At 38.2% G+C, this 25,842-nt stretch overlaps 1 protein-coding gene across 2 annotated transcripts in view; it reads right to left on the reverse strand.

Annotated features, from left to right (window-relative positions):
• The window catches only part of SAMSN1 (SAM domain, SH3 domain and nuclear localization signals 1), a 131,859-nt gene that overhangs the window by 97,535 nt on the left and 8,482 nt on the right, over positions 1–25,842 (reverse strand). The window contains exons 2-5 of one of the 2 annotated variants that reach the window (XM_031030442.2): positions 15,649–15,686; positions 12,910–12,947; positions 10,666–10,752; positions 3,977–4,056 (exon numbers count right to left, since the gene is read on the reverse strand). In XM_031030442.2, the coding sequence (XP_030886302.2) occupies positions 3,977–4,056; positions 10,666–10,752; positions 12,910–12,947; positions 15,649–15,686 (243 nt within the window). Of the gene's footprint in view, positions 1–3,976; positions 4,057–10,665; positions 10,753–12,909; positions 12,948–15,648; positions 15,687–25,842 lie in introns of those variants that run through there. The other variant, XM_081798780.1, reaches the window with a different exon arrangement.

A 25,842-nucleotide genomic window follows, 5' to 3' on the forward strand; every position in this document is an offset into this window, starting at 1 on the left:
ATTCCCTGGTCAGAACTGGATCTCATGACCACCCTAACTAAAGGGGAGGCTGAGAATTCAAATACGTAAGCTTTGCAGTCTCCAAAGAAAAGGACATCAAAGGAGAAATTGGATGAAATGGGTGCGAAGTGATCTAACCCTTAGAAGAGAACCTAACCCACATTTACATACACACACATATTTTTAAAAATTAATTCACGCAGCAACACTTTTTCCACTGAAGCAACTTAGGGAGAAAATGTTTTGGTGCAGTCCTGGGTGGGGGTGCTTGACGGGGCTTAATATCACCAGCACTGAAAGTAATAAATGTTATCCCTCTTTTCTATCATGAATATGAATGACGCTCTGAAGGCTGAAAGCAACCTAGGAATTTACGTGAGAAATGAGGCATGAAACATTTTTGAAAATATATTAGTCCAAAGTCTGTATTACTGCATATTTTATACCCTTTTCAATATGCTACAAAAGGTCTGAGCCATCAACTGAATGCTGCCAGAAAAGAACAAATAAGACCAAGGATACAAATATAAATGCTGGGAGTCAAATGGTCGGTATAATGATCAGAGTACCGGGCAGATAGCTTTGCTTCAAACTCTCCCCATCAGCACTTGTCCTGCAAGGTGGGTTCTCCAGCAAGTTTATCCCAGGCCAAGCAGTCAGAAATATTCATGGAACTAAATCGGTATTGGAGAGAGAATTCCATAAACGCTTCCCGCCCCCACCTCCTGCCCCTTGGTTCCTTGTACTTTCTTCTATGCCTGAAATCTGTCCTCTTATTTTCAGAACATGAAGGAAACATGTCTAGTTGAGGGGTTCCTGATTGGGAATTCAGTTAATGTTTAAATTTTGTATTATGAATGTTTTTATTGTCCAAAGTATATTTTTGCAGGCATAGTCCTGTGATAATTGCTATGAATATATTTTACGTCCGATGAACTTTATCCCATGTTAATGATATTCAGTAAAATGGCCAGCCATATGAAAATGTGTGCCCTGTTAAGATACTATTCATTATTTTAATCCTTTCTACTTTTACATGATTTTAAAAAGTTCTACAATGAATATGGATCATTCTCACAATAGGAAACAAAAACCAGCTTCGATTTTTCCATGAGGCTATTGTCTTCCCAGACCAGACATGAGCCAAGTTTGGGCTTGTAAAGTGAAATTTCATGAGGCATCATGTCTGTAGTCGAGTGCCCATCAATCAGCTGTCTGGATGCCATAGAGTCTCATGGTTCATGTACTTAGCATCATCATTTCACTCATAAAAATACCTATTCCTAGCCCCAGACATGGTGATTCAGTTGGACAGGGGTGAGGCTCAGAAGTCTGCACTTTTAACAAGTACCTGCATTCTTTTTTTTTTTTTTTTTTTGAGAGATTGAGAGCACGCATGAGCGAGGTGGGGGGCAGAGGGAGAGAGAGAATCCTCAGCAGACTCCACCCCCAGCAAGGAGCCCCATGCAGGGCTCGATCTCATGACCCTGAGGTCATGACCTGAGCCCAAGTCAAGAGTCGGGTGCCCCCAAGTCCCCTTATTCTGATACAGACAGTCCCCAGGCCACAGTGGAGAAACACTGCTCTGAGAAGTCATTTGCTCACTTGATGAGAGGCCAGTCTATGCCAAAGTCCATTCTTACAGCTCCCACTGATAAGCCAGTCTGCCCCCTCACACCAGAGCATGGTGCCCTCTCTGCCCCACCTTTCAAAGAGTAAACTCTTTTTACTTTTTCTCAGTCACAAGGAGTTAACAGGTTAATAGTTTGCATAACACTTAATAATACTTCACTAAAGTATTCTGTCATACAGGAAAAGTATTTTTTTAATATATTTTTAAAGATTTTATTTATTTAAGAGAGAGCAAAAGCAATAGAGAGCACAGAGGGAGAGAGAGAAGCAGACTTGCCGTTGAAAGGAGAGCCTGATGAGGGGCTCGATCCCAGGACCCTGAGATCATGACCTGAGCTGAAGGCAGATGCTTAACTGACTGAGCCACCCAGGCGCCCCAGAGTGTTTCTTAATTAGTTAAATTCAACTGCATGCCCACCATGAATAAGAAGAGAGATATTAGGGGCGCCTGGGTGGCTTAAGTGGCTCAATTGTTAAGCGTCTGCCTTCGGCTCAGGTCAAGGTCCCAGGGTCCTGGGATTGAGCTCCGCATTGGGCTCCCTGCTCCGTGGGAGGCCTGTTTCTCCCTCTCCCACTCCCCCTGCTTGTGTTCCCTCTCTTGCTGTGTCTCTCTCTGTCAAATAAATAAATAAAATCTTAAAAAAAGAGAGAGATATTAAAGATAGATGAGACCAACCTCTACTCCCAAATGAAGATTTCTAGATTAGATATCTCCTGCTTTCTGTCACTGCTTATGAATTCCCTCAACTGATCTTTAGTGATAAACTACACAGTACAAGTGAGTGGTTACTATTCTAGAAGGATCATTTCTTAGCCAATGAAAATGCCAGAAGGATTGGGGTAGCAAAGATTTACCTTTAACCCTCCTACAAAGTTTTTACATCATTTTCTTCATTCTCAGAGATGGTTCTATTTTTTCACTAAAAACCTAAAGAAGGACTTCTCTTGGCACCACACATGTCTGGGGAGCTCTCACTGTAAATCGGCCTTCATTTATTTCCTGGCCATCAGACACTGTTTACTTAGATACTATATCTAAGGTTTCATCTAAATTTAGGAGAATGAGACTGCAGATTTCAGAAATAATCTGCCAGCCGTGCTTGTGAAAGTGTCGTAAAGCCCTTGCAAAGAGTAAAAGGAGGAGGAAAGGGAAGGAGGAGAGAAAAGAGGAGCCTCAGGGACGACCACAATTAAACCTTTTTAAGCATCTCCTAAATGCCAGCCATGCAGCAAAGTGCTTTAAAATAGAGTACCTCTTTCAATCCTCCTGACAGGAGAGAAAGGTTCTTTATAGACCGACTTTACAGATCATGAAAACTTAGGCAGAGAGAGATTAGTAAATTGCCCCAAATCACAGAGTTACTAAGGGCCAAACTAGGATTCAGAGCTCTGTTTCCAGAACTCTCCACCATGCACTGCAGGAGATTTCGCCGGTTGAAGGCACTCAGGCAATGTGGGGCAGCCCCCTCGGGAGCTCACTACTATTACTCTGGCAGCATCCAAACCGCCAGGAGAAACCGTGGCTGATCACAAGTTACAGTCCACTGTCCAATCCATCGGAAGGCCTCTGACAGCCTCAGAAATCAGGCTGGATTTAGGAATGTGAGCTTCCTTTCCTCACCAAATCAGCCCCTCACAATTCAGATGCTGTATCCTGTCTTCCAATTGATCAGTCTACTGCACCGAGGAAGGCCAGTTCTAAATTTCCTAATAAAACTATCAGAATGATGAAAGAGAACATGAAGGGCTGTCAGAAAAATATCAAAAATCAGTATGATGCTTGAGTTGGCCCGACTGGCTCATATACTGTTTTTTATTATAAGGTGAATAGCAACTATTTGGCTGTTAATTAATGTTATGTTATTATTATGAGGGAGGCCCAAGGTTCAGACATTCTTAATTGCCTGAACTCCTGGGCTAATTAATGCAATTTATAAGGGATATGTCAGGAATAACAGTATATGTTTTTATATCAAACGTAAAAACATGAGGGATGTGCCCCTCACTGAAGGTTGCCAGATAGTTCTAAGCACTTAACATAGGTCTTGTCAGAGAAAATCCCAGTACATTAATTTAACAGGCTCAGAGTTACTTATCAAAAGGCTGTAAGGCATAATGTTTTGCATAATCAAAATGGTTTATTAACTCAAGTCATCATTTGATTTTTTCATTTATATTCCAATTCACAGAGATACAAGCGTATCAATTACAAAAACAACCTGTAATACCTAAATACAAAATAGCTACAAGGCTAAGTATTGTACACTGCGTCTAGAATATTACAGAGCTCAATAACAAGATGATTTTCACAAAACACACGCCAAGTGTTGATTATTCACATTACCTGACAGGAAATGCCTGGTGGTTTTTTTCCTTGAAAAGTATGTATGTTATTACTCAAAAAAAAATCATCTTCATTTAGATCTATGAAAAGAGATAAATGTTATATGTAGATTATCAGAAATTACAGGATTTAAGAAGTTTAAGTGCAATTTAATACTCATTATACTTTTCATTAATCTATTAAGGTACTATATTGCCCAGATCATAAATCTTTTTCTTAAAGATATGTTATTCTCACAAGAAACAGATCAAAATAAAATACAAATTTAACAAAGTAAAAATGAAGAATGCCACTGGCCACCTGAGTATCTGAGCAAGCCACAGAACCTCTCTGGGACTCAGTTTCCCTGTCAGTAATAAAAGAGTAGCATACAACCTACTAAAGCCATGTCTAACTCCAAAATGCTATGATTCCACGAAGTTATCACCTCACCTGATTCTGTTAAACTAGGCTTTCCACCCCTGGCATTTTGAGTTTCATTAGCTTATAGATGTCTTCTCAACATGGATTATTTTGTTGAAATTGTTCCATGCACGCTTTAGTAAAGGGCTTGCAATGTGGCATCCATTTGCTTGCAGCTACATGAAACCTTTCAAAAAGTAGTAGCATTTCCCTATCAGGCACTGGAAAAGGGGCCTCCCTTTATTTAAATCTGAAATGCACCTGTGCTAAAAGAGGACAGAACTTTAGGGTTCCCTTAATCCAAGCCCCTTAGTACCTGAAGAGGATACTGCGACCGCAGAAATCACTCCCTTCACCTTCATGCTTTACTTGGAATCACTGCTTCTGTTTCCTGCTATTCCTCATTCTCAGATTCCATGGGGGGCGGGGGGATCGAGGGAGTAGGCAAGGCCTGCCTACCCTCCACGCACAGTAAAAAACTGGGGCAGGTTCTCCTCCAAAGCCCCATCTTAGCAATAATGAAAAGACAGTTTAAATTCACAGCTCAGTCTCAGAGTTATGTATATAGTTAACAATATTTAAAATCAGAATAACTACACAAGATTCCAGAAAATACTTAAATGTTATTATAAGCTGGTTTTGTGATCTGACTCTTTGAAACCAGATCTTCCATTACAGCATCAGGATGCAAGAAGCGGTTTGGGCAACGTTTTTCTTTTCCTTTTTTTTTTTTTTTTTTAAGTCTTTGTATTTAGAAAAAAAAATTTCTGTCCTCTCTTCCTTCCTTTCTTTTCATCTCTTCCCTTTAGATTCCTTTAACATGAATTTTTGGAGAAACTCCCTCTATAGTTATCCTTCTGGATAGAGGAAAAGAACAATAGAGTGGTCACCTGTATTCTCGAATCTGGAAGCAGCTGAGGCATATGCACAACACACTTACATCACTTAAATAGCGACGCAAAGTAGTAAAATGAGTGATTCAGATGCTGCTCTGGGGAGAGATCACTATGAGTCAGGCTACTCCTGGAAGAGGTAGGACCCCAATGGTAGCTTGAAGAGTGGGTGTAGTTTGGAAAGGCAGAAGAAAAGGAAAAATTACAACTATAGCAGCAGTGTGACGACCACTAGCCTCTGGTGTGGAATAAGTGGAACGCACTTAAGTATAGAGACTGAAATTGGTCAAGTGACAGGCAATTCTGAATATAGCATAGGAGGAGATAGGGCTGGAAGGGTAGATAAAGTGAAATTTTAAAGAACCTTGAGTGCCAGGTGGAGGAATTTGGACATAATCTGCTAGACCGATGTTGCAAATATAAATATATCTGCAGGAGTCAAATAAGTAACTTAACTAAATGAGGTGAATTTTGTCAGGGAGATAATGAAAGATCTGTGGTGAGCTGAAGGGTCACCACTGCTAAAGGGCGGCCATTGCTCTCTGCTTTCCCAACCAAAATCACTTCAGACTTTGAACCCAGGATTGTCGGTTTCCCTCATGTTTTTCAAGAGAGAATAAATATGGGCGCCTGGGTGGCTCAGTTGGTTAAGCGACTGCCTTCGGCTCAGGTCATGATCCTGGAGTCCCGGGATCGAGTCCCGCATCGCGCTCCCTGCTTGGCGGGGAGCCTGCTTCTCCCTCTGACCCTCCTCCCTCTCATGCTCTCTGTCTCTCATTCTCTCTCTCGCAAATAAATAAATAAAATCTTTAAAAAAAAAAAAAGAGAGAATAAATATATGGATCTTGATGTAAAATTTCCTGATTTTTAAAATATAGTATGGTTTAAAGAAGCTTTTTTCAGAATAAATTCAGTTACAGAGTTACCAGTATGTGGCCTCTGCTGTAGAAAAAGGAGGACCTTCAAGGGTCTTGGACTAAGGAAGAAGCATTAGAAAAATGGTATTTCATAAGGATTAGCTGTTTGTTTTGTGGTCTTATACATTTTTTTTTATTTGCAATCTCCCAAATATTGCCTTATAAGAGAATATTTATAAAAACAGAAGCAATCTGGTCCTAAGTAGCAACAAAGTTGCAATAGTTGAATTAGGCAATATGCAGTTGTACTATCCATAGATGGCCACAGAAATCTCTCTCACATCACATGTTCTGCAATGTGAATTTGGCACACCTCCATCAAGAATTAGAGTTCAATTCTCCTCTTATTGAACTGAGCTGATCTTAGTAACTCACTTGTCACAGGACAATGCAGTGGAAATGATGCTTTGTGACCCCCCAAAACTAGGTCAGAAGAAGCCTTGCAGCTTCTGCCTTGTTCATTTGAGATGCTCACTTTCCAGACACTTCCTCCCAGGATGTGTGAAGCTCCCTCTCATATCTCCTTCCCTCTTGCAACCCAGTCCTTGCTGGGTTGGGGGGGCGGGTGGCGGCTTAAGTCACTTGGAGAGGCTACATATTGGAAGTCTCCACCAAGCCCAGCCTGCAAGTTATCCCAGAACAGGTGCCAAATATATAAGTGGAATGGTCTCTCTAGATGATTCAAGCCACCAAATATTTAAGTCCTCTCCAGTCCTTCAAGTCCTCTCAGAAGAAGCCTCAGATACCATGAAGCACTGCCTTGAATGAATTCCACAAAATCCATGAGCCTAATAAAATGTTTGATGCCATTAAAATTTGGGGTGGTTTGTTTGCAGCAACAAGATTATCAGAACATGCATAAACTATAAACTACGTGAGTCACAAACAACAGTGTACGTAGGAATGCACCATTCAACATAAACATTCAGACTCCAACTGCCCCTCAAATGCAGATGTGGGGAAGAAATGAGATCAGGTAAAAAAGCAATTATTTCTAATCAGGTTTTAGGTGATTCTAATGAAGATACTCCTGACCATACTCAGGTAACTATAATCCTAGGAAGAACTCCCCTAAAGAACTGAAGGGAGACTCATTTGTCCAAAACACTAGGATGCTGAGTGTTCTCATCACTCGATTCAGAAAGCCCTCCTTGGAAGCAAGAGGCCCGCTCACAGGAGCCTTTGCTCAGGGAGTTTAGTCCCACATGATAAGCAGGTGTTCAGGTGTGCAATAGGGCTTCTCTCTGTCACTCCTCACGTGAGCCAGTCTAACCAGAGTTAAATTACATGGTCTTGGGAAACAATTTTTAAATTAGATGGTGGTCCCTGAAAATTAAACAGAATAGTAAATACATTTGTGACTTTATATATTTGCCATCCTGAAAGTGAGGGTATCAAGCCAAAAAAGAAAGAGAATTAATAAGGTCTGGAAGAATCAAGCCAGAATATTTATATGCTTTCTCTGAAGAGGCTGGCCAAGTAATAATATTGACTAGAATTCAGGAAAGAAGGTTTCAAACCAATGGCAATTCAAATGTGAAACTGGAAGGCCCTAATAACATCCCTCCTATAATAGGATTTTTGATAATGAATCTCATCAAAATCATATGTAAGGAGTATTTATTTTTAAAATAATTTGAAAGCAGTGTGGGTGAAATTAATATTCCCTTCAGTACTAACCATGTTTCTTGTTCTAACAGGCCAATTATTATTATTATTTTTATTTTTATTTTTTTTTGCCTATTTTCTGTTTTATGGAATAGTCTGTCATAGTCACACTGTTTGAAAAATCTCTAAATATGTTTTGTTTCCTTTTTACTATTTTTAAAAAAATTTTGCTTTGCTTTTATTCTTTGTACTTTCTGACATAAAATATAAAAACCTTGTTCGTGATACTACCTTTACTTATATCAAAACTTGATCTTAGGTAAACTCCAATTCACAGATTTTAAAGTTTGTTCTTTTCCGGCTTAATTTAGTTTCTTCATAAAACTAAGGCCAAAATCAATTTTAAAATTTTAAAATTGATTTTTATTTACTCTAATGAATATTATGAATATTCTGCCTATTTATGATGCTGAAACTACAATGAATGTGAATTACAGATTCATTTTCCTCGATACCTCAGCTACGCCAGGGCTTTAGTCGTAAGATCCTGAGCACTAATTTATCCTGCATTTACTTTACAGATGCAGTCTCTTTTAGCAGCACAGATGAAGGTTTCGATAAAGCTCTTCTTAGAAGAAGGAAATCGGCTAGATAAACTAAAAATATTATGCTTCTGGCACTCAACGTATTCTGATAAATTTTGTCTTAACTGACATAACACAGTCATATTATTGAGCTACGTGAATATCTTTATGATTCAAACACCAGGAAAAATCCTTGCTAAACATAACCCGTGGATGTTTCTTTCATTGGGCCCCAATACTCTTTAGGCCTGAAACGCTGTTGATATGTGTCATGCACAAATACCATTTTGAAATTGAGAGAAATGGCTTTTTTTTGTTGTTTTTTCTTGGAGTTTGTAACAGATTCCTTAGGAGTTAGTGCCACTCCTACCATTTAATTCCCTGTATATTTTCTTCTATTTTTATTGAGGCTGTCTTTAAAATTTCATCATACATGTTCAATAAAATAATGGGCTCTGGCTATGGCAATGAGGCACCTTCCGGTTTTCCTCTCCCTAAACTTGACAGACTGCCTATCCTCAGACACAGTAAACCTCTCTTAAGTAATTATGCAATTAACAGTTGAAAAGTAGTGTTTAAAAATGAGAAAGAAATATTATGGGTTGATGGGTAGGGCACTAATTGCCTAGAAATACTCTGAGCTTTCCAAGTGAAGCTCCTTCACCCATAAAATTCAAGTCCACAACCTGTGGCCCTCCCTCCCCCGCTGAATTTCTCCCTTCAGTTTACAGTGGCACGGCTGGCTGTGGTGTCGGGCCATCAGCTCTTCCTCGCACAGCACGAATCCCTAGGAAACGTCCTGTGACTCTGCTGCTACGGTTGAAATGTCAGCTGAAATTTTAGACACACACACACACACACACTCACACACACGCACACACACACGAATACACGATAGCTCAAGATTCAGAAGTAACCAAAGCTGAGAAGGTTTCTGTAAAGGCTTGCTTTTTTCTTCTCTGATAAAGAGCACATCACTAATCAGAAATACCCCACCATAAGCCAAGATTTTTTTGGCTATGATAGAATTACCTGCCTATGACTCCTAAATTAAAAAAAAAAAAAAAAAAAATCAGAGAAAGGCAGTTTTAGCAGATTGAATTTTTGAAGAAACTTATGACAAAATTTATAACTAAAAATAATCTATAGTACAATGATAACTTCTTGATCCATCGATCAATATACAATAATCTAAAAATCACATGTGTTTATTAAAGGGACAGAGGAGGGATTATGTAGATGAATGTTTGACTAATCTATAGAAAGTGTGAATGAACATAGCTGGCATCCATAAGGTAAAGATACAGTCCAATCAAACCATGATCTTATTAAGACATTTCCCATGTTGTGATTAAAAGAAAATATCTGAATCCCAAAATGTTTCACTATTAAAAAATTCAGTTAAAAATTATTCCCGCAAATGTTACATCATCTTGAATAAAATTGAAATATTTCAAAATAAATTATTTTCATAAATAATTACTTAGTAAATCTAAGGGCACTCTTAAATAAAAGGTAAAATCTGGACAGAATATATAATCAAATCACTAAACTCATGATAAATATGCATGATAATTCCCTTTGTCCCAAGATACTAAAAAATGTCTTTAATTAAAAACTAGAAACTCTTAAATAATCAATAACTAACATAATCAATTATTTCTTGTTCCAGTAACATTAGAGGGAGAATACCAAGCAGATCAACTTTTTATGCTGTTGTTCATCTTTGTGAACTCTGAAGACTTTTTGTTTTATTCATTACCTTCCCCAAGTTAAATAATTTTAATTTTGAAGTCATTTATCATTAATAAATTTTTCTACACCTAGCTGCTAATTTTCTCTTCTTGGGAATTTTTAAATTATGAAATGATACAATTTTGTATTAATAATCAAGGTTACTCTTCTATATTTTTAGGGAAAACAAATGCTTTAACAACTGTTAATATATTGATGTTATTTAGAGAATTTTTCTATGTGCTGATTTTTAATACATTTAAAAAAATTCTTATAGACATCAAAGACTTCCAAATATTATTGGCAATTAATTCTTTGCTTCCACAGTCAACCTAATTAGATTTGACTTCCTTTCTATATGTCTGTACGTATCTAGGCACACCTGGACACACTATTAATAACATATACTTCCTATTCTAGTTGTCTTTCCTTTTTAAAGTAGACCACAATGCCCTGCTTATTTTAATAGGGAAAGATGTAAATTTTTCTTACCTACCCTTTAAACTACTTTCAGAAAATGTGAAGTCAGCTGAACTGAATTTAGCAATTACCTTTTAGCTGACAGAGTCTTCTGATGTGGGAACCATTCTCAGGCTTGCAGGGTTCCGGCCAGATTGTGTCATTCATTGTTTTTCTTTCTAAAATAAAGCAGAAGATTGGTTAGCAGAATTCACAGTAACATCTGTCCAGTAACTGTAAGAAATTTGAAATCAAAACAAGATCAGCACACAGTTGTAACTTGGTTAAGTGACAGGAGAGCTCTGTGGTCCATCCTGGAGAGTTCTACTGCCTGACAGACAATCCCAAGTGTCCTGAGGGCCCCCATTTATTTCCATAAACTACATAAGCACCCAAGCATATGTGGTAGGATGCTACTATTGAAATACCTGTTGATGGTTTGTGATTACATTATTCTTGGAAGGATTTTTTCCTGAATTAACATTTATGTTTTTATGCTTAGTTCAAGTGTCCCCACCCTCCACATTCCTCATCATTTGTAACAAAATGATCAAGTGTTGGAGAGAACACTAGCTGTGATGGTTTTAAGAAACTCTCAAGTCTTGAGTGGAAGAACGATGACTTACTTGGTCTTGTCCTCCCACCACCTAGAGCAGGGCCTCGACGTGCGGTGAAGAACTGAACTGTGCTAACATGAAGAATTAGAATCGCTTCTCATCTCCTCACCAAAGATGATCATTCCACATGTCATGTCATCGTACTGATCAAGCAAATGTGAGATAATGCACCCAAAGCATCATATGGAAACAAAGTCAGCACGCCTGTGCTGTTTTTAAAGACACTATTTACTCTCATATTTGACTACAGGAAGGCAGTCGAGCATCAAGAATTATGTTAGGATGGAAATCTCTATAGCCTTGTGTTTACAAATTGCATAGCAGGTTATGAGAATAAATCTAGATGGAAAATAAAATTTTGCCTTACTTCCTTATATTTAAGACTATACATTATTTAAATCAGGGCTAATATTCAAACTATTTCACAACTAGTTGCCCACAGGGCCTTGATTAGTGAGACAGGACACAACTCTGTGGATGCTGCCACCTGAAGAATATCAGACCTGATTAAAATGCAGACACCCTTGGAAGATGCATCCATTGATGATCATCACCTTGGTCTGAATGAGCTTTTCAGATCTACCCAGGAGACTGGTTTTTGAAAAGACAGGGGAAGGAGTTTGAGCATCCAACTCCTAGACTCTACTGGGCAGAAAGGGCACTCACAAGTTTAACAAACCTCATTAAAAATAAATTATTGCCTGGGCGCCTGGGTGGCTCAGTCAGTTAAGCAAGCATCTGCCATCAGCTCAGGTCATGATCTCGGGATCCTGGGATCAAGCCCCACATCGGGCTCCCTGCTCAGTGGGGAGTCTGCTTCTCCCTCTCCCTGTGCCCCTCCCCCCCCAACTTGTGCTCTCTCTCAAATAAATAAATAAAATGTTTTAAAAAATAAAGTATTGCCTGAATAATCCAGATTTTTTTAAGAGATTTTATTTATTTATTTGAGAGAGAGTCAGAGATAGCAACAGAGAGCATGAGTGGGGAGGAGAGGGAGAAGCAGGCTCCCCGCTGAGCAGGAAGCCCGACGCAGGACTCGATCCCAGGACACTGGGATCATGACTCGAGCTGAAGGCAGATGCTCAACCAACTGAGCCACCCAGGCGCCCCTAATCCAGATGTTTTGCCACTGCAACTATTTTATAATTAGTGACACTATATTCTGTAAGAGAAGGAGAGATGTTATCTGTTAGCTTTCTAAAAGTGATTAATAGAATGAGATGTTTACTTCAGAATTAAAATACAAATCAAGCCAATGGCCTTTATTATAACTACGGAAACTGTAATCACAGAAACTACAGAAAAGTTCTGGTTTTTGAAATGCTGTGGAAGAGTCTTCTGTAACACATTTTTTATTTCTTTTTATTCACTCCTAGATTCATATACCTGAAAAGATACAGAAGAGGTCACCTTGACCATGGCCAGCCAAGTTAACATTGGGAAGCCGGAAGATAATCAGCCAATAAACCATCAAAGAGAATTATATTTTTAATGTAAAAGGAAATTATTCTGAATAAATCAACGATTTCTTTGTCTTAGCCATTTATAGTTAGAATGGAACCACCTTCCTTTTTAAAAAATTTCTTCTATAGAATTCAAAGACAACTCAATTTGACTTTCATTAATCAATTATTGTTGCTGTATGGAAGTGGCAGAAGAAAAGAAGTTTTAGAGAAACAGAACAGATTATCTGCATGAGTAATCTTCTAAATTACTAACCAAATCCTTTGTTTTCAGACATAGATCTCTGGATTGACCTAGAAGAATAAAAGAAACAGATATTTAAGTCTACATCTAGTAAATAGTATTTTTCATCAAACAGAAATTAGATTACCTAGACATGCTTGCAATATGTTTGAGAGCAGAAATATATTCTACCTCTAACTAAGGTCTATATATAGCCCTGAATTTTCCTGACCCTAGATGGCAAAGAACAGTTAATATAAGTATAATCTTGGCCTGGAAATTTCCATGCAATTTGCAGAAATTTCCATGCAACATTCATAAAACCCACACACACAAAAAGTGGGCCATTTTTACATGACTGTATCTCAAGATAATCAATATAGTTGATGTGGACAAGCTCTTTTTGAAATAATTCCATTCAATAAATACAGAAAGAATGATTGAATATAATCATGTACAATCCCCAGTGAAATGATAGATCTGGGCAGTAATCAACAATTGCTGTTAAAACTTTTCATTGAAAGGCTGAAGGGCAACTTTGTGCTGGATGGATCAGTCTGATACCATCTGAACCCACTAAGCAAGTTCACAGTCATAAAACTACAGACAACCAGATATATGAGCTTCTAAAGTAATGCAACAGGAAGCCTACAGTCACTGATGACCTACTTTTAAAATATATACACATGTATCAAACTTGAACATTATCAAGCCCTGAGATCTAACTAAAAAATTTACAGGAAACATAGGGGATAGAAGAACATGTTTTTTTAAAAAAATACCACAATGACGCAATCAGCAAAATTCAAAAATATGGAAAATTCCTCAGAACAAACAATCCAGTTTCTTCAACAAATCAATGGAGAAGGACCTATGAATTAAGAGACACGAACTGAATGCATTGCAATGATCCTGTTTGGATCATGATTCAAATTAACTATTAAAAAAAGCCCTTGAGGTTCTCAGAAAAATTTTAACAGTGACTATATATTTGGCCATATTATACAATTTTTCTTATTTTGTTCTAGTGCAGTGTGGCACTGTGGTTATGTTTTTTTTTTTTAAAATACAGTACTTACTGTATAGCAATATATATCAAAAAATGAATTATGTGTCTGGGATCTGCTCTAAAAAAATAGTGAGGGTTGGAGGGCTGGGAAGTCAAATAGGTAGAAATGAAATAAGATTGACTATAGGTTGACACTTGTTCAAGCTTGGTGATGTGAGTTCATCATTATCTCCTCCTTTGTGTATAATTGAAAATTTCCATAATAAAATGTCCAAAACAGAAACAGAGGATAAGACTACACTGACTCGATCGTGTTAATTACATTATGCACTGGGTGAACACACGCGTGTCCTGTACATATAATTAACTTTGTGGTAGCTTGATTGTTTCCCACTATTTATATTCTTGGTAGTCATTAAATTAATGCCAAGTTCACCTTTCCTTAAGTTCAGGGTTGTAAGAAAAAAATCTGTATATATAATTTTTGTCTTTACCATTTTATTTTGTTTTTTTAATTTGTCAATGCAAACACTTAGGACACCTCTTGGCAAAGAGTAAGTGTTCCCAAACAGCTATTTATAGTATTATAAGGTGAGGTAGGTGCAGAACAGCATTGAGATGTTATTCCCTTCAGGGGAGTGGTAGACAAGAGAATTAGGGAACTCGAGAGTCTTCAATTTTATTTTAATTGGTCATAATTAGAAGAGCACATTCACTGATTTTGAAAAATCCTAATTCAGTCAGCATCAGGTACTTTCCCTCTCATCCATTCCCCTTTGCCTCTCCATGTTTTGGTGTCCTCTGATCTATAGAAGCATCAATCATAAGCCAGTAGCTGTCATTTCATTTAAGTATTTTATTTAGAATTCCTTATCTGTGGATGGAATGAACAGCTAATAGGCAGCTCAGTTTTTCCCACTGAGATGAGCCCTGCCAAAAAACCCCTTCTTCACGCCTGTTCAGGCTTAAAATGCCACTGTTGTAGTTTAAATAGTTAACTCTGGCTAAAAGACAACAACCCTTGTCTGCCAGTGCTCTAAGTTGCTAATCATCCAATCACCTACTTCCTATGAGTGTGTTTTATATCCTTACTGGGAGAAAGCTTTGAGCAGGAAAGGAAGGAACATATATGAAAGCACAGAATGCCTCGGGGGCAGGAGAGCAAAGCTGTCCAGAAAGACTCCATCCAGAAAGAATTTCACATATTAATAGTTTGGTCTCAGACCACTCCAGAGTGCAAGGAAGCTATTCCGTATCATCAGCATCCAATCTGGAAATTTCCCCATAAACCAACTTCCGGCCCCTATGTATTTCCTGCTTATTAGTTAAAATCCCATTACCTTATGCAACACGTGTGTGCCACATCTTCCGGCAGCTTGATGTGCTGAATGTAAAGCCAAGCCTGACCTAAATAACCCAAATCTCTTTACAAACACATTTTCATTTGGATTAGAAGAACCCTTCAGAAGATTAATAGGTCACTGATAGAAGCATGTTTTCGAGTAGGCTCCCACTTTAATGAGCCTAGTTTGAACACGTTTCTTCTTTGGAAATTTAATTTTCACCTCCCTGTGGACAGAAATGTCACAACACAGGTTTCCTATGCATCAGCATAAACAGATAAATGGTAGCAGAGTAAAACATATCTAGATTTGTACATGACAATTTTTTAAAAAGCGCTTTGACAGGAAAACCACTAAAATATTCCATTCAACATTATAGAACTAACAGAACATAAAGTTTTCAAAGTAAACTTGACTTACGTTCTTTTTGGTTGTGCATTCTCAAAATTAGAAACTTCCTGAAAAATAAAATACAAAATACAAAATAAAATAATACTACTCGAAGAAATCAGAAGAATTCAAGTATGGTTTGTCTTCGAGGATAATCCAAAAGTAGTTCATTTTGCCTTTTCCCAGTAAAATGACTGGTGTTTCCTCCCTGTATTTCAGTACTATGTCATAGAATCTCAGTTCAAGTTTGTTTATTTGTTTCTTTCTTTCTCTTTTTGTCTTTATAACTTTGAGAGATGTAGAGTGCTTCCTTTATTAACCAGGGCTTATACCTTATTCTAAGCCCTGGTCAGTCAATAAGGCAAGTCTTTTAAATAAAAACATGCAATTAAATCCTCATAACCTCAAGTTTCCATTCCCCAGCAACCCACCAACAGAGATACGCACTAGAGTATGCTAATTATATCACATAGTACTTTCCTTTGAGAAAATTTAATCTATCACAATATCCTGAGTATGTTGAAATACACCTGTGATTCATCTGGCCTTTCTCTTCAGAGCAACTGAATGTTGTGTAAAATCCCTTACACTTTTCGGGGAAGACTATGTCGCCACATCTTTCACCATCCTTGAAAGAGCTAAAACTGCTCCCAGGCACCTTTAAGAACCCTTCAGATTTTCTTGTTATCATCCATCTTCTCCTTCATTCAAAACCATTTATGTTTTTGATGTTCAAAGTGCTTTTTGAACATCTACTATATCATAGGCAACAGACCATGTTGTAGAGAGGTTTGATTGGTGTGGTAGGAATTTGTATAGTAAAGAATATTGGAACCAGTATTCCACATAGGGGGAAAACAGAAATGCAAAAGTGGGGAAGAGTAGTGAATGAAAATCAGAAAAAGGAAAATTGGTTTTATTATTCCAATGGCTGATAGTATCCGTCTGAGCACTGCCAAATCCAGGATAACTTGTCCCCTGGAGAGTAACTGAAAAGACTCTTTCTCTAACCCTTATTGTGTTTCTGTCAGGATTTAACTCTCAAGGACAATTTAAATTACCTATTTCAAGCTGCTGAGTAGAGTGTCACTGAAAATTCCAGATGCTGAAACACTCCATCCCTGAACTTGAGGAACAGGTTTTGCCAAGTTAAAATGCCTGGGGATCACCTGAAGGGCAATGTCTAGTAGGAAACAGGTAGGAGTAGGGGTAGATACTTGGGAATCAGGAATCAAACTCTGAGGTGAGGTGGGATATCAACAGACCTTTGAGGAGCTAATGGTCACACTGACCACTCCTTCAATTCTCTATGCTTTGTCATCATGTGTCCTAAAAAATAATCCATCTCTATCCATGATCTTTTTATGAAATTCCCTCAGTGTTGGTCTGGATGGATCCACACCTCAGCCTGGAAGCCAACTGTGTTCGTTCACCACCATCAGCAATCACACCAGCACTATGAAGGGTCATCAGGAAAGAGGATGGCCATCCATCTTTCTAGTAACACTTTCCTGTCACATATATTTGGAATTTAGCTGGGAAGGAGCAAGTTCCATGTTCACATAATCCATAAAATCTGGGCCAAATATGTCTCAATAATTAGAATCCACTGTTTTGAGTCTAATGAATTGTATGGATTTAGATAAATTTCTTTGGACTGCAAACCTCATAGTCCTCAAAATAGTTTCCACCTGTTTTGACTACAGAGAAAGAGGTGTGTAGTCTAGAGTTAACCAATCCAAAAGGTCGACTTGCAATATGAAAGACGGGATACATTAGATATCTTTTGTATTTTTAATCATGAAAGTCACAATACTTTTGAATTAACTTATTCTATCAGTAATTCATTATTTTGGTTTTTGTTTTACACGGGAAAGTTTATTTTGTGCTGCATGAAAAATGCTACCAAAGAGATTAATTCCAGAGCACTCACACAACTTGTGTGCAACGGAGCTCTAAGTGTTTGAGTCTGGGACAGGGGGTGTATTATTCAAGAACAGTCTCTGCTTCACTTGGGTGAAGCCTTTGACTAATAAGCTAATACAAGCAGGTATTGAGCCCACGCAGAACTGGTCAAACACGTGGGGCTGCTGATCGTGGTAAGAGGTACAGTTAGCTCTGGGCTGAGGTAAGGAGACATCTGGATTAAGACTGAAGGAATTTCATAAGACCAGGGATAGAGATTGGTTATTTTTAGGGCATATATTGGCACAACATTTTCTAGGGACTATCTACTTTGTTCTGTTTTACTGGAATCCGGGTTATCCAATTTTTACTTATGAATCACTTTGGTTTGGGAATTTTTTGTTGAAGAGTTTTTTTGTAATGGATACATTGAAAAAGATTTTGAGGGGTGCCTAGCTAGCTTAGTAGGAAGAGTATTGATCTCGGGGTTCTAAGTTCGAGCTCTGTGTTGGGTGTGGAGATTACTTAAATAAATAAAACTTTTAAAAAAAAGAAAAAAGAACAAGATTTTGGGTTAAAACTTCTTTTAATCCCTAATAAGATATAAGATGTAATGTAGTTTTCCTTCAGCAACCTGCTTCCTGCAAGATGGCAGAGAGAGTCAAGCACATTAAATGTGTGTCTGAAGTGTGATTATATGGGGGAAGGGGATTACTCAAACAGGGCAACATCTACTTAATTAATAGTACATCTGTTCCCTGGGTGTTGCCTACTTGTAGATTACTATTGAATTGGTTAAGCAATTTTTAGTACTGCTTGTACCAGACTCAAAGCAGCTGCTTTCCTTTCTGACTTCTGCTTACATAAGCAGACTGCTATGTATGTATTCAGAGTTCAGACCCTGTATTCCTAGAGGGGCAAGTCAAGGAAAGACTAGATACAGCTTTATTTTTAGAGCTACATCTGTGTGTGTGTGTGTGTGTGTGTGTATGTGTTACTCTGAACTCCAAAAAGAAGACACCATTTCAGAGAGTCAATGAAATGATTCTGTCTAGTCCATTAATTTGACACTTGCCATAAATACCAGACAAAACTTGCTCCTGTTAGCCTTCATTTCATTATCCCCTAAATCAAGCACCAATCATTAGTCTTACCTTTCATTCACTAGGGAGTTTGTGGCTTAATTTAATTTTTACCCCTGGCAATTGTTAGGAAAATAAAAAATGAAATGTAGGCAAATTATTACAAATGGGCCAGCAGAAACTAAAGAATACGTCCAACATGTGTTATTATTCAAGTAGATGAGAGGAGGCTGTAGGAGTAACATTTTCACATAACTATGCAACAAGGTCGTATTAGGTCAAATGAAAAAAAAATTCAAAATGAAGAAAGAGAAGAAGCCACTTAAGAGAAATTTTGGATACCTAATGCCATATTTCTATTCTCATGCAGTGATTATGGTTGGCTGTCCTTTGGGGTTGAATCTAATATGTGTCTGTTTCTTGCTTTATTGGTTTTTAAATCTTACTTACTTTTTTTTTTACAAAAAATATTTTTTAAAGATTTTATTTATTTATTTGACAGAGAGAGACACAGCAAGAGAGAGAAAGCACAAGCAGGGGGAGTGGGAGAGGGAGAAGCAGGCTTCCCACTGGGCAGGGAGCCCAATGCGGGGCTCGATCCCAGGACCCTGGGATCATGACCTGAGCCGAAGGCAGGCGCTTAATGACTGAGCCACCCAGGCGCCCCTTAAATCTTACTTTCAAATCACAAAGTCAAAAAGGAAAAATGAAGTGAATATGTCAGGGATTGTTGTTGCCTAACTAGTGGAAATGTGAAACGTGTTTCTGCACCAGAGAAAACCGATTGGCAGTAAATGATGGTGTAAATCCCATGGTGGACTTTTAAGACTGTAGAGATCTGACCTCTGATTCGCAGATGAATAAACTGAGATCCCAAATGGTAAATTAACTTGTCTAGAGTCATGCATATAGTGCTCTACTTTGATTAAATGTTAGTCATGCTTTCATTCTAATATTATCTTTTGGAATTGTATAATTCGTTCATTCATACATTCACAGTTTATTCAACAAATATTTATTGAGCATGTACTATGTATCAGACACTGTTTTAGATGCAAAGAAGAATTATAAGTGGTCCTCTCAAATATTCAACCATCAGTGACTGCTGATTTCAGGATCCTGTTGGAGTCTATGATTTTCTTAACTTTGAAGATTAAATGAGCTAGCCTTCATAAAATCCTTACACGATGCCAAACACATTGAAGATACTTATAGATGTTATTTCTCATTAAAGTCATTATTAGTTACATTGAATTCTAATATTGAAGCAAGAGTTGAACATAATACAAATACACACACACATATGTATACACATAACTTCTCATTAAAATAAGTTAACCCAATTTATATTGTCCGACTCATTCTCTTGAGAGAATGAGGATGATTCACTTACATAACTGAAATGGTTTTACTAATATTAAAATACAGCAATTCCAAGAATGCCACATCCAAACTTAATGAGCCTGTTTCCAGACATTTCTTAGGTTCCTGTGCTTCAGTAAAGTTCCCACAGATGTTCAAAAAAGACATGGAAATTAATGGAAGTTCCTTTTTAAAAAAATTCTTAGAGACATCTGGCAAAGATGATTATAATGCTCCAAAGTTAATAAAATAGTTTTGCAATGCACCTAAAGCCACAAGAGAGAGTGTGTACACACACACACACACACACACACACACAGAGGCATACACATGAGCTATCAGCTCTGTTGTCAAAACAAAGAGGAGGTTGGTGTGACTGAATTACAAACCATCACCCATGGGAAGGAGTCCTACTCCCCAATTTACAGATGAGTAAACCGAGGCACAGAGCAGTCGAGATTCTTGCCTAAGGTCACATAATTAGTATGTGGTAAGACTGGTATTTTATGCCTGATGTCTTAGCCAGGACACAATACTACTTCTATACTTGACTGCACAGCTGCAGAATCTACCTGTCATTTAGATCAGAGATCTCACAAATGAGCACTATTGGCCAGAGGGAGAGTGGCTATAAAAAAGCCGAGGAAATATAATGTTATTTCCCACTACTAAACAAAGAACTCAGAAAGTACACCCTTATCAAAGCACTAATATGAATAATTTAGTATTATTTGAAGACAAGTGCATAGACAGCACACTGATGTGTTTTAAAGGCACTAATCATTTTGTGGATGCTGCCGTCATCATCAAAGAATGCCCAGTAATTTATGACAGCACATTTAATTAAAAGTGGGCATTTCAGGAACCACTGAATTTAGATGACAGTCTGTACATTGGAGGTCCCCCAGTATATTACTATAATAATGTTACGGTCCTCAGGGAAAACAGATTTCATCCCCCCATGAGAATGCAATGAAGAAGAAGAAGCAATGTCAGCTCATCCTGATGGGAAAAGTAGACTTTCTTGCCAGCCCGTCCGGCTCCTATCAAAGAGTAACAACCCTATATAGCTAATGAATTCTGATTTCCTCAAGAGAAGCAGGTGGTGTATGGCATCCCCACATGGCCTGTCATGTCAGGGCAGATCACAGAGCTTGTAGTGCCCGGAGAATGCACAGGTACTGTATCTAATCCATCAGGGACAGAGCTGGTAAATCACATAAAATTTTGCCATTTGTCTACTGGTGTGCTAAGTGAGCTTTCTATCAATCCTGAACTAACAAAGTCCTCTCACAGCGCTATAAATATCCAGGATGACAAAACAAGTTTCCTAGGGGATGGTTATTTGCATTATAAAAGATTCTTCCTTTACAAAAAGATTCCATTCCAGATTTCTTAAAAAAGAGAGCTTTTCTGAAGTATCTTCAAATGTGTCATGATTTATGAAATTATATTTACACAAGGTTTTGGGAAGGGGAATAATGCTTATTAAGTTGCTGCCATGTAGATCATTATCTTATTTCCTCCTCATAGCCACAAATGGAACGAGAGCAGAGAGCAAGCCAAATGAACTTGCGAGAAGTCCGGTAGGAAATGCGATGGGTAAAAATATGAAATTCCAACCTTACAATGAGAAAACACTGACCTGGCACTCCAGAACCTGGCTTGCTTCCCCAGGTCTGCTCCTCAACTGGGCAAGATCCAAAAATTCTCGCAGAGCTTCAGTCTCTGCATCCACAGAATAAGGTTGATGAACGAGAACTTTATAATCTCCTCCAGTAGAAACAAGCCAGGGTTCCTAATCTACAATATTTCAATCCAGAATCAGTACAGATGACAAAAGCTTTTAAGAGAAAATTCAAGTGAGAATGGGCTTTTTTGCTTTACAGCTTTTTCTTTAAAACATGATTAAAGAGAGAACTATGGCTTTCATTAGATTCAATTAGTAATTGTATCATAAGCTTAGGAAATAAAAAAGAGAATAAGGTATAATTAACCTTAATCTATTGATTTTATTTTATTAACATAAGTCTCTATTTATGAGAGGAGACTAATTAAAACCACCAGAAAGTGTTCACACAGGAATTGGTGGCCGAAGAATCACTGTATGTGATCATAGATATATTGGGTAAAAAAATAAAAATGAAAGAACAGTGCCTTCTTTTTAATGAAGGTAATCTATGTTTTATATGTCAGCTTGTTAGGAGTCATTTTACAATCCAGAAATCAAGAAAAGGATTACATGCACTGTTTTGACACTGACTCCTCTTGTTCATAGCTTGATGAAGACCTAGCTGATGGAATGCCATTGTTAATCTCATTTTCTTTCTTTAGTGTCTATGTTATTAATAGCTCTGTCAATGCTGATGCTAATATGGAGACAGAACAAAAAACTCCCAATTTTAATAGTTTGGAGGCGAGTAAGAAATGCAGTTGAGTGGTTAAAATACCAATCTGAGAGTCACCTACCTTGACTTCTCCCTTACTCACCTATTCTAAAATGACATGTCACATTTCAATGTGTCCATTTATCCATTTATAAGACACTTGGCTTTAAGTGCTTTTTAAGCTCTTTTGTGAAAGATGCTAGAATAGTGTGCGATGATAATGTCTTAACCACCTCCTTTCACCACTTTTAACTCTAGATCTTCCTTTAAATCTGAACTCTCATCTCTGTGGAACTGGCACCGTTAAACCACAAACCACAGTTATGTTTATAGAGATAACACCTATTAGTGATCATTTATTTTTGTGCCAACCACTGTGCTAATAATGTTAATTATACTGTTACTTTTTATTCTCAAATGATGAATAAGAGTAACAGTTTCTTCATTCTATAGAAGAAATGGGGCTTGAAGAGTCTAAGGAACCTGTTCAAGATCACATATCAAGTAAATTTCAAAGCTGGGATTTTTTTTTAAGGCTTATTTGATCCCCCAATTTTGTACTGCTGACAACTATATTATTTTTTCTTTTGAAATTCCTTCTGAGAATTCTTACAGAAGTCAGGCTTGATGCTTACAATACAGCATTTAATTACATAGCTATTTCTCTCTAGATATTTTGGGCATATGTATTTCTTACTGTAGTTGACATCTGTCATTCACTAAACCTAAAATCAATGTGTAGAAGAGGAAGAAGAGGAGGAAAAGAGAAAAAGAAGGACAGAGGAAGGAAGGAAGGATGGAAGGAAGGAAGGAAGGATGGGAGGGCAGAAAAAAAGAAAAAGAGAGAAAGAAGGAAAGAAAGAAAGAAACTTCTCTTGTTGCAAGAATAAGATGTGGGGGTTTAGGTCCAGTCCACCACATCCACCAACCTAAGGCACTGATACAAAACTGACTAACATGGGGCAAAATACAAGCTATGGGCATTCATTTTTAATGTAACAAGTCTCAGCAGAGACAATATGGCTCTGGAGCCTGCCACAGTGATAGTGTCTTCTTGATTTGGCCACTTCCTGATTATGACAGAAGCAGCAGCTCTCTTGGGTGGCAAATTCTGTAGTGTGCTTCTCAGACTAATTCCTGCAAGCTCAGTTAGGTATCAACCTCCCAACAGTTCTGAGTTCTCTTTAACTTGTATTATATTCCTTTGTGATTAAATTAGCTAAATCCATGGATTTGATTATCTGCAAATAACTCTGATCAATAACTTGTCAAATTAATTTTAGTTCCTGTATTAGTTAAATATTGCTGTGAGGGTGCCTGGGTGGCTCAGTCAGTTAAGTGTTTGCCTTTGGCTCAGATCATGATCTCATGATCTGAGTTCTGGAATGTCAGCCCCACATTGGGCTCCCTGCTAAGCAGGGAGCCTGCTTCTCCCTCCCCTCTGCCCTTCCCCCCAACTTATGCTCACTCTCTCCTTCAAACAAACAAACAAACAAATAAATAAATAAATATTGCTGTGTAATAAATTACTCCAAAATGTAATGGCCTAAAAAAATAAGCATTTATTATCTCACACAGTTTCTGTGGGTCAAGAATATGGCCATGACTTAGATAGGTCCTCTATTTCATGGTCTTTCACAGGGTTGCAGTCAAGTTGTTGGTCTAAGGGTCTGAGGTCTCATCCAAAGCTTAGCTGGGGAAAGGATCCTCTTCTAAGCTCACTTAATGATTGTTGGCAGCATCCAAGTTTTTGAGGGCTATTGAAATAAAGGCCTTGTTGGCTGTAGGCTGACTGTAGCTCTAGGTCCCTTTCCAACATGGGCCTCTGTAGATGGGATCTTGCTTCATCATGATGTTCAAGCCAAGAAGGTAATGGAGCCAGTCCGCTAGCAAGACAGAAGTCAGGGTCTTTTGTAACCTAATTATGGAAGTGACTTCCTGTTACCTTTCTGTTTCTCTGGAGAACATTGACTAATATAGCCAGGTTCATTAGAGGACATCTTAGAAGTCTGCCTTCTACAGCTCCAAAAGGAAAATAATAGTGTTTTATGTTAGACAACACTCCCCTTCCAAAATAATTAATTTCTTAATTTTTTTAAAGATTTTATTTATTTATTCATGAGAGAGAGAAGCAGGCACCCTGCTCAGTGGGAGCGTGACGCAGGACTCGATTCCAGGACCCTGGGATCATGACCTGAGCCAAAGGCAGACGCGTAACTGACTGAGACACCCAGGGGCCCCTTCACTTCCAAAATAATTTAAAATGTATTTAAGGAGGGCGCCTGGGTGGCTCAGTTGGTTAAGCGACTGCCTTCGGCTCAGGTCATGATCCTGGAGTCCCTGGATCGAGTCCCGCATCGGGCTCCCTGCTCGGGAGGGAGTCTGCTTCTCCCTCTGACCCTCCCCCCTCTCTTGTGCTTGCTCTCTCTCATTCTCTCTCTCTCAAATAAAAAAAAAAAATAAATAAAATGTATTTAAGGAAACATTTTAGAGCAGCAAGGGGCCTTAGAGATCATCTAGTTTAAATCTATTACCTTATAGAGTGGAAACAGATCCAGATAGTACAAGGACTTATTCAACACTCTTTAGGAACAGAGCCGAGGCAAGAACTGTTTTCTCTCATAGTGCTCTTACCACTGACCCCTGAATTATCCCAAGGTGAAGGCTGAGAATTGCACTGGTGGCCTGAAGACTGATTAAAGTGCAGGAAACTCTTCGTGGGCAGATGAACTATTGGTCAGCAAGGTTGTTCTTGAGTTGCTCCTCCCGTAAGTGGGTAATGGTTTTGTGCTGGTGCCTCCTCACCCTCCAACCCAGATCCCTTAATGACCAATGGCACACATGGCCAAGACAGCAGGCTGGGGTCATGGCTGCTGCCAGTGGCTACGGAGCACAGCAAATAACTGGCCATATGGGGATTAAACCCCTGACCTTGGCCTCATTAGTGCTGAGCTCTAACCAACTGTTAGACGTGTATTGTGTTGTTTGTCTTTAAAGCTACCTTTGAATCTGCTATATTACTTTCTCATTAACATCTGGTGGCTGGGAACAATTTAATTGATTTCCACAGTGCTTTTTATCAGTACAGAATGTTGATGAGTGATTAAACTTGCATTTTAATAATATTTAAGTTAAAATGAACTCCCCCAAACCAAAACAAAAACCAAAAAAACACCCTGAAATAGGAATTAGGCAAACAAGAGCCCCTGTGATAGATTTTCTTGTTCACTGCTGTCTACACATGATGGGAAATCTAGGGTTGAATTGTCAAACGTTGCACTCAACCTGAGTGTTCATGATTTGAGGCAATTTGTGGAGATTAAAATCTTGGGTGTTCTAATGCATATCAACAATAAATCCTGTTGCTTCTTCTTGTCCAGCCCAGTAAAAATCAATGCTTTTAGGTAAGGAGTGTTGATTACAAATTATTTTTGAGCAGTTATTTTAAAACGACATCCGAGCTCAAGTGAGAGTTTGACTTAAAGTCA

The sequence above is a fragment of the Leptonychotes weddellii genome, chromosome 1 (genome assembly GCF_054177405.1).
Source record: "Leptonychotes weddellii isolate Sample4059 chromosome 1, ASM5417740v2, whole genome shotgun sequence".
In the NCBI taxonomy this organism is placed as follows: domain Eukaryota; kingdom Metazoa; phylum Chordata; class Mammalia; order Carnivora; family Phocidae; genus Leptonychotes; species Leptonychotes weddellii.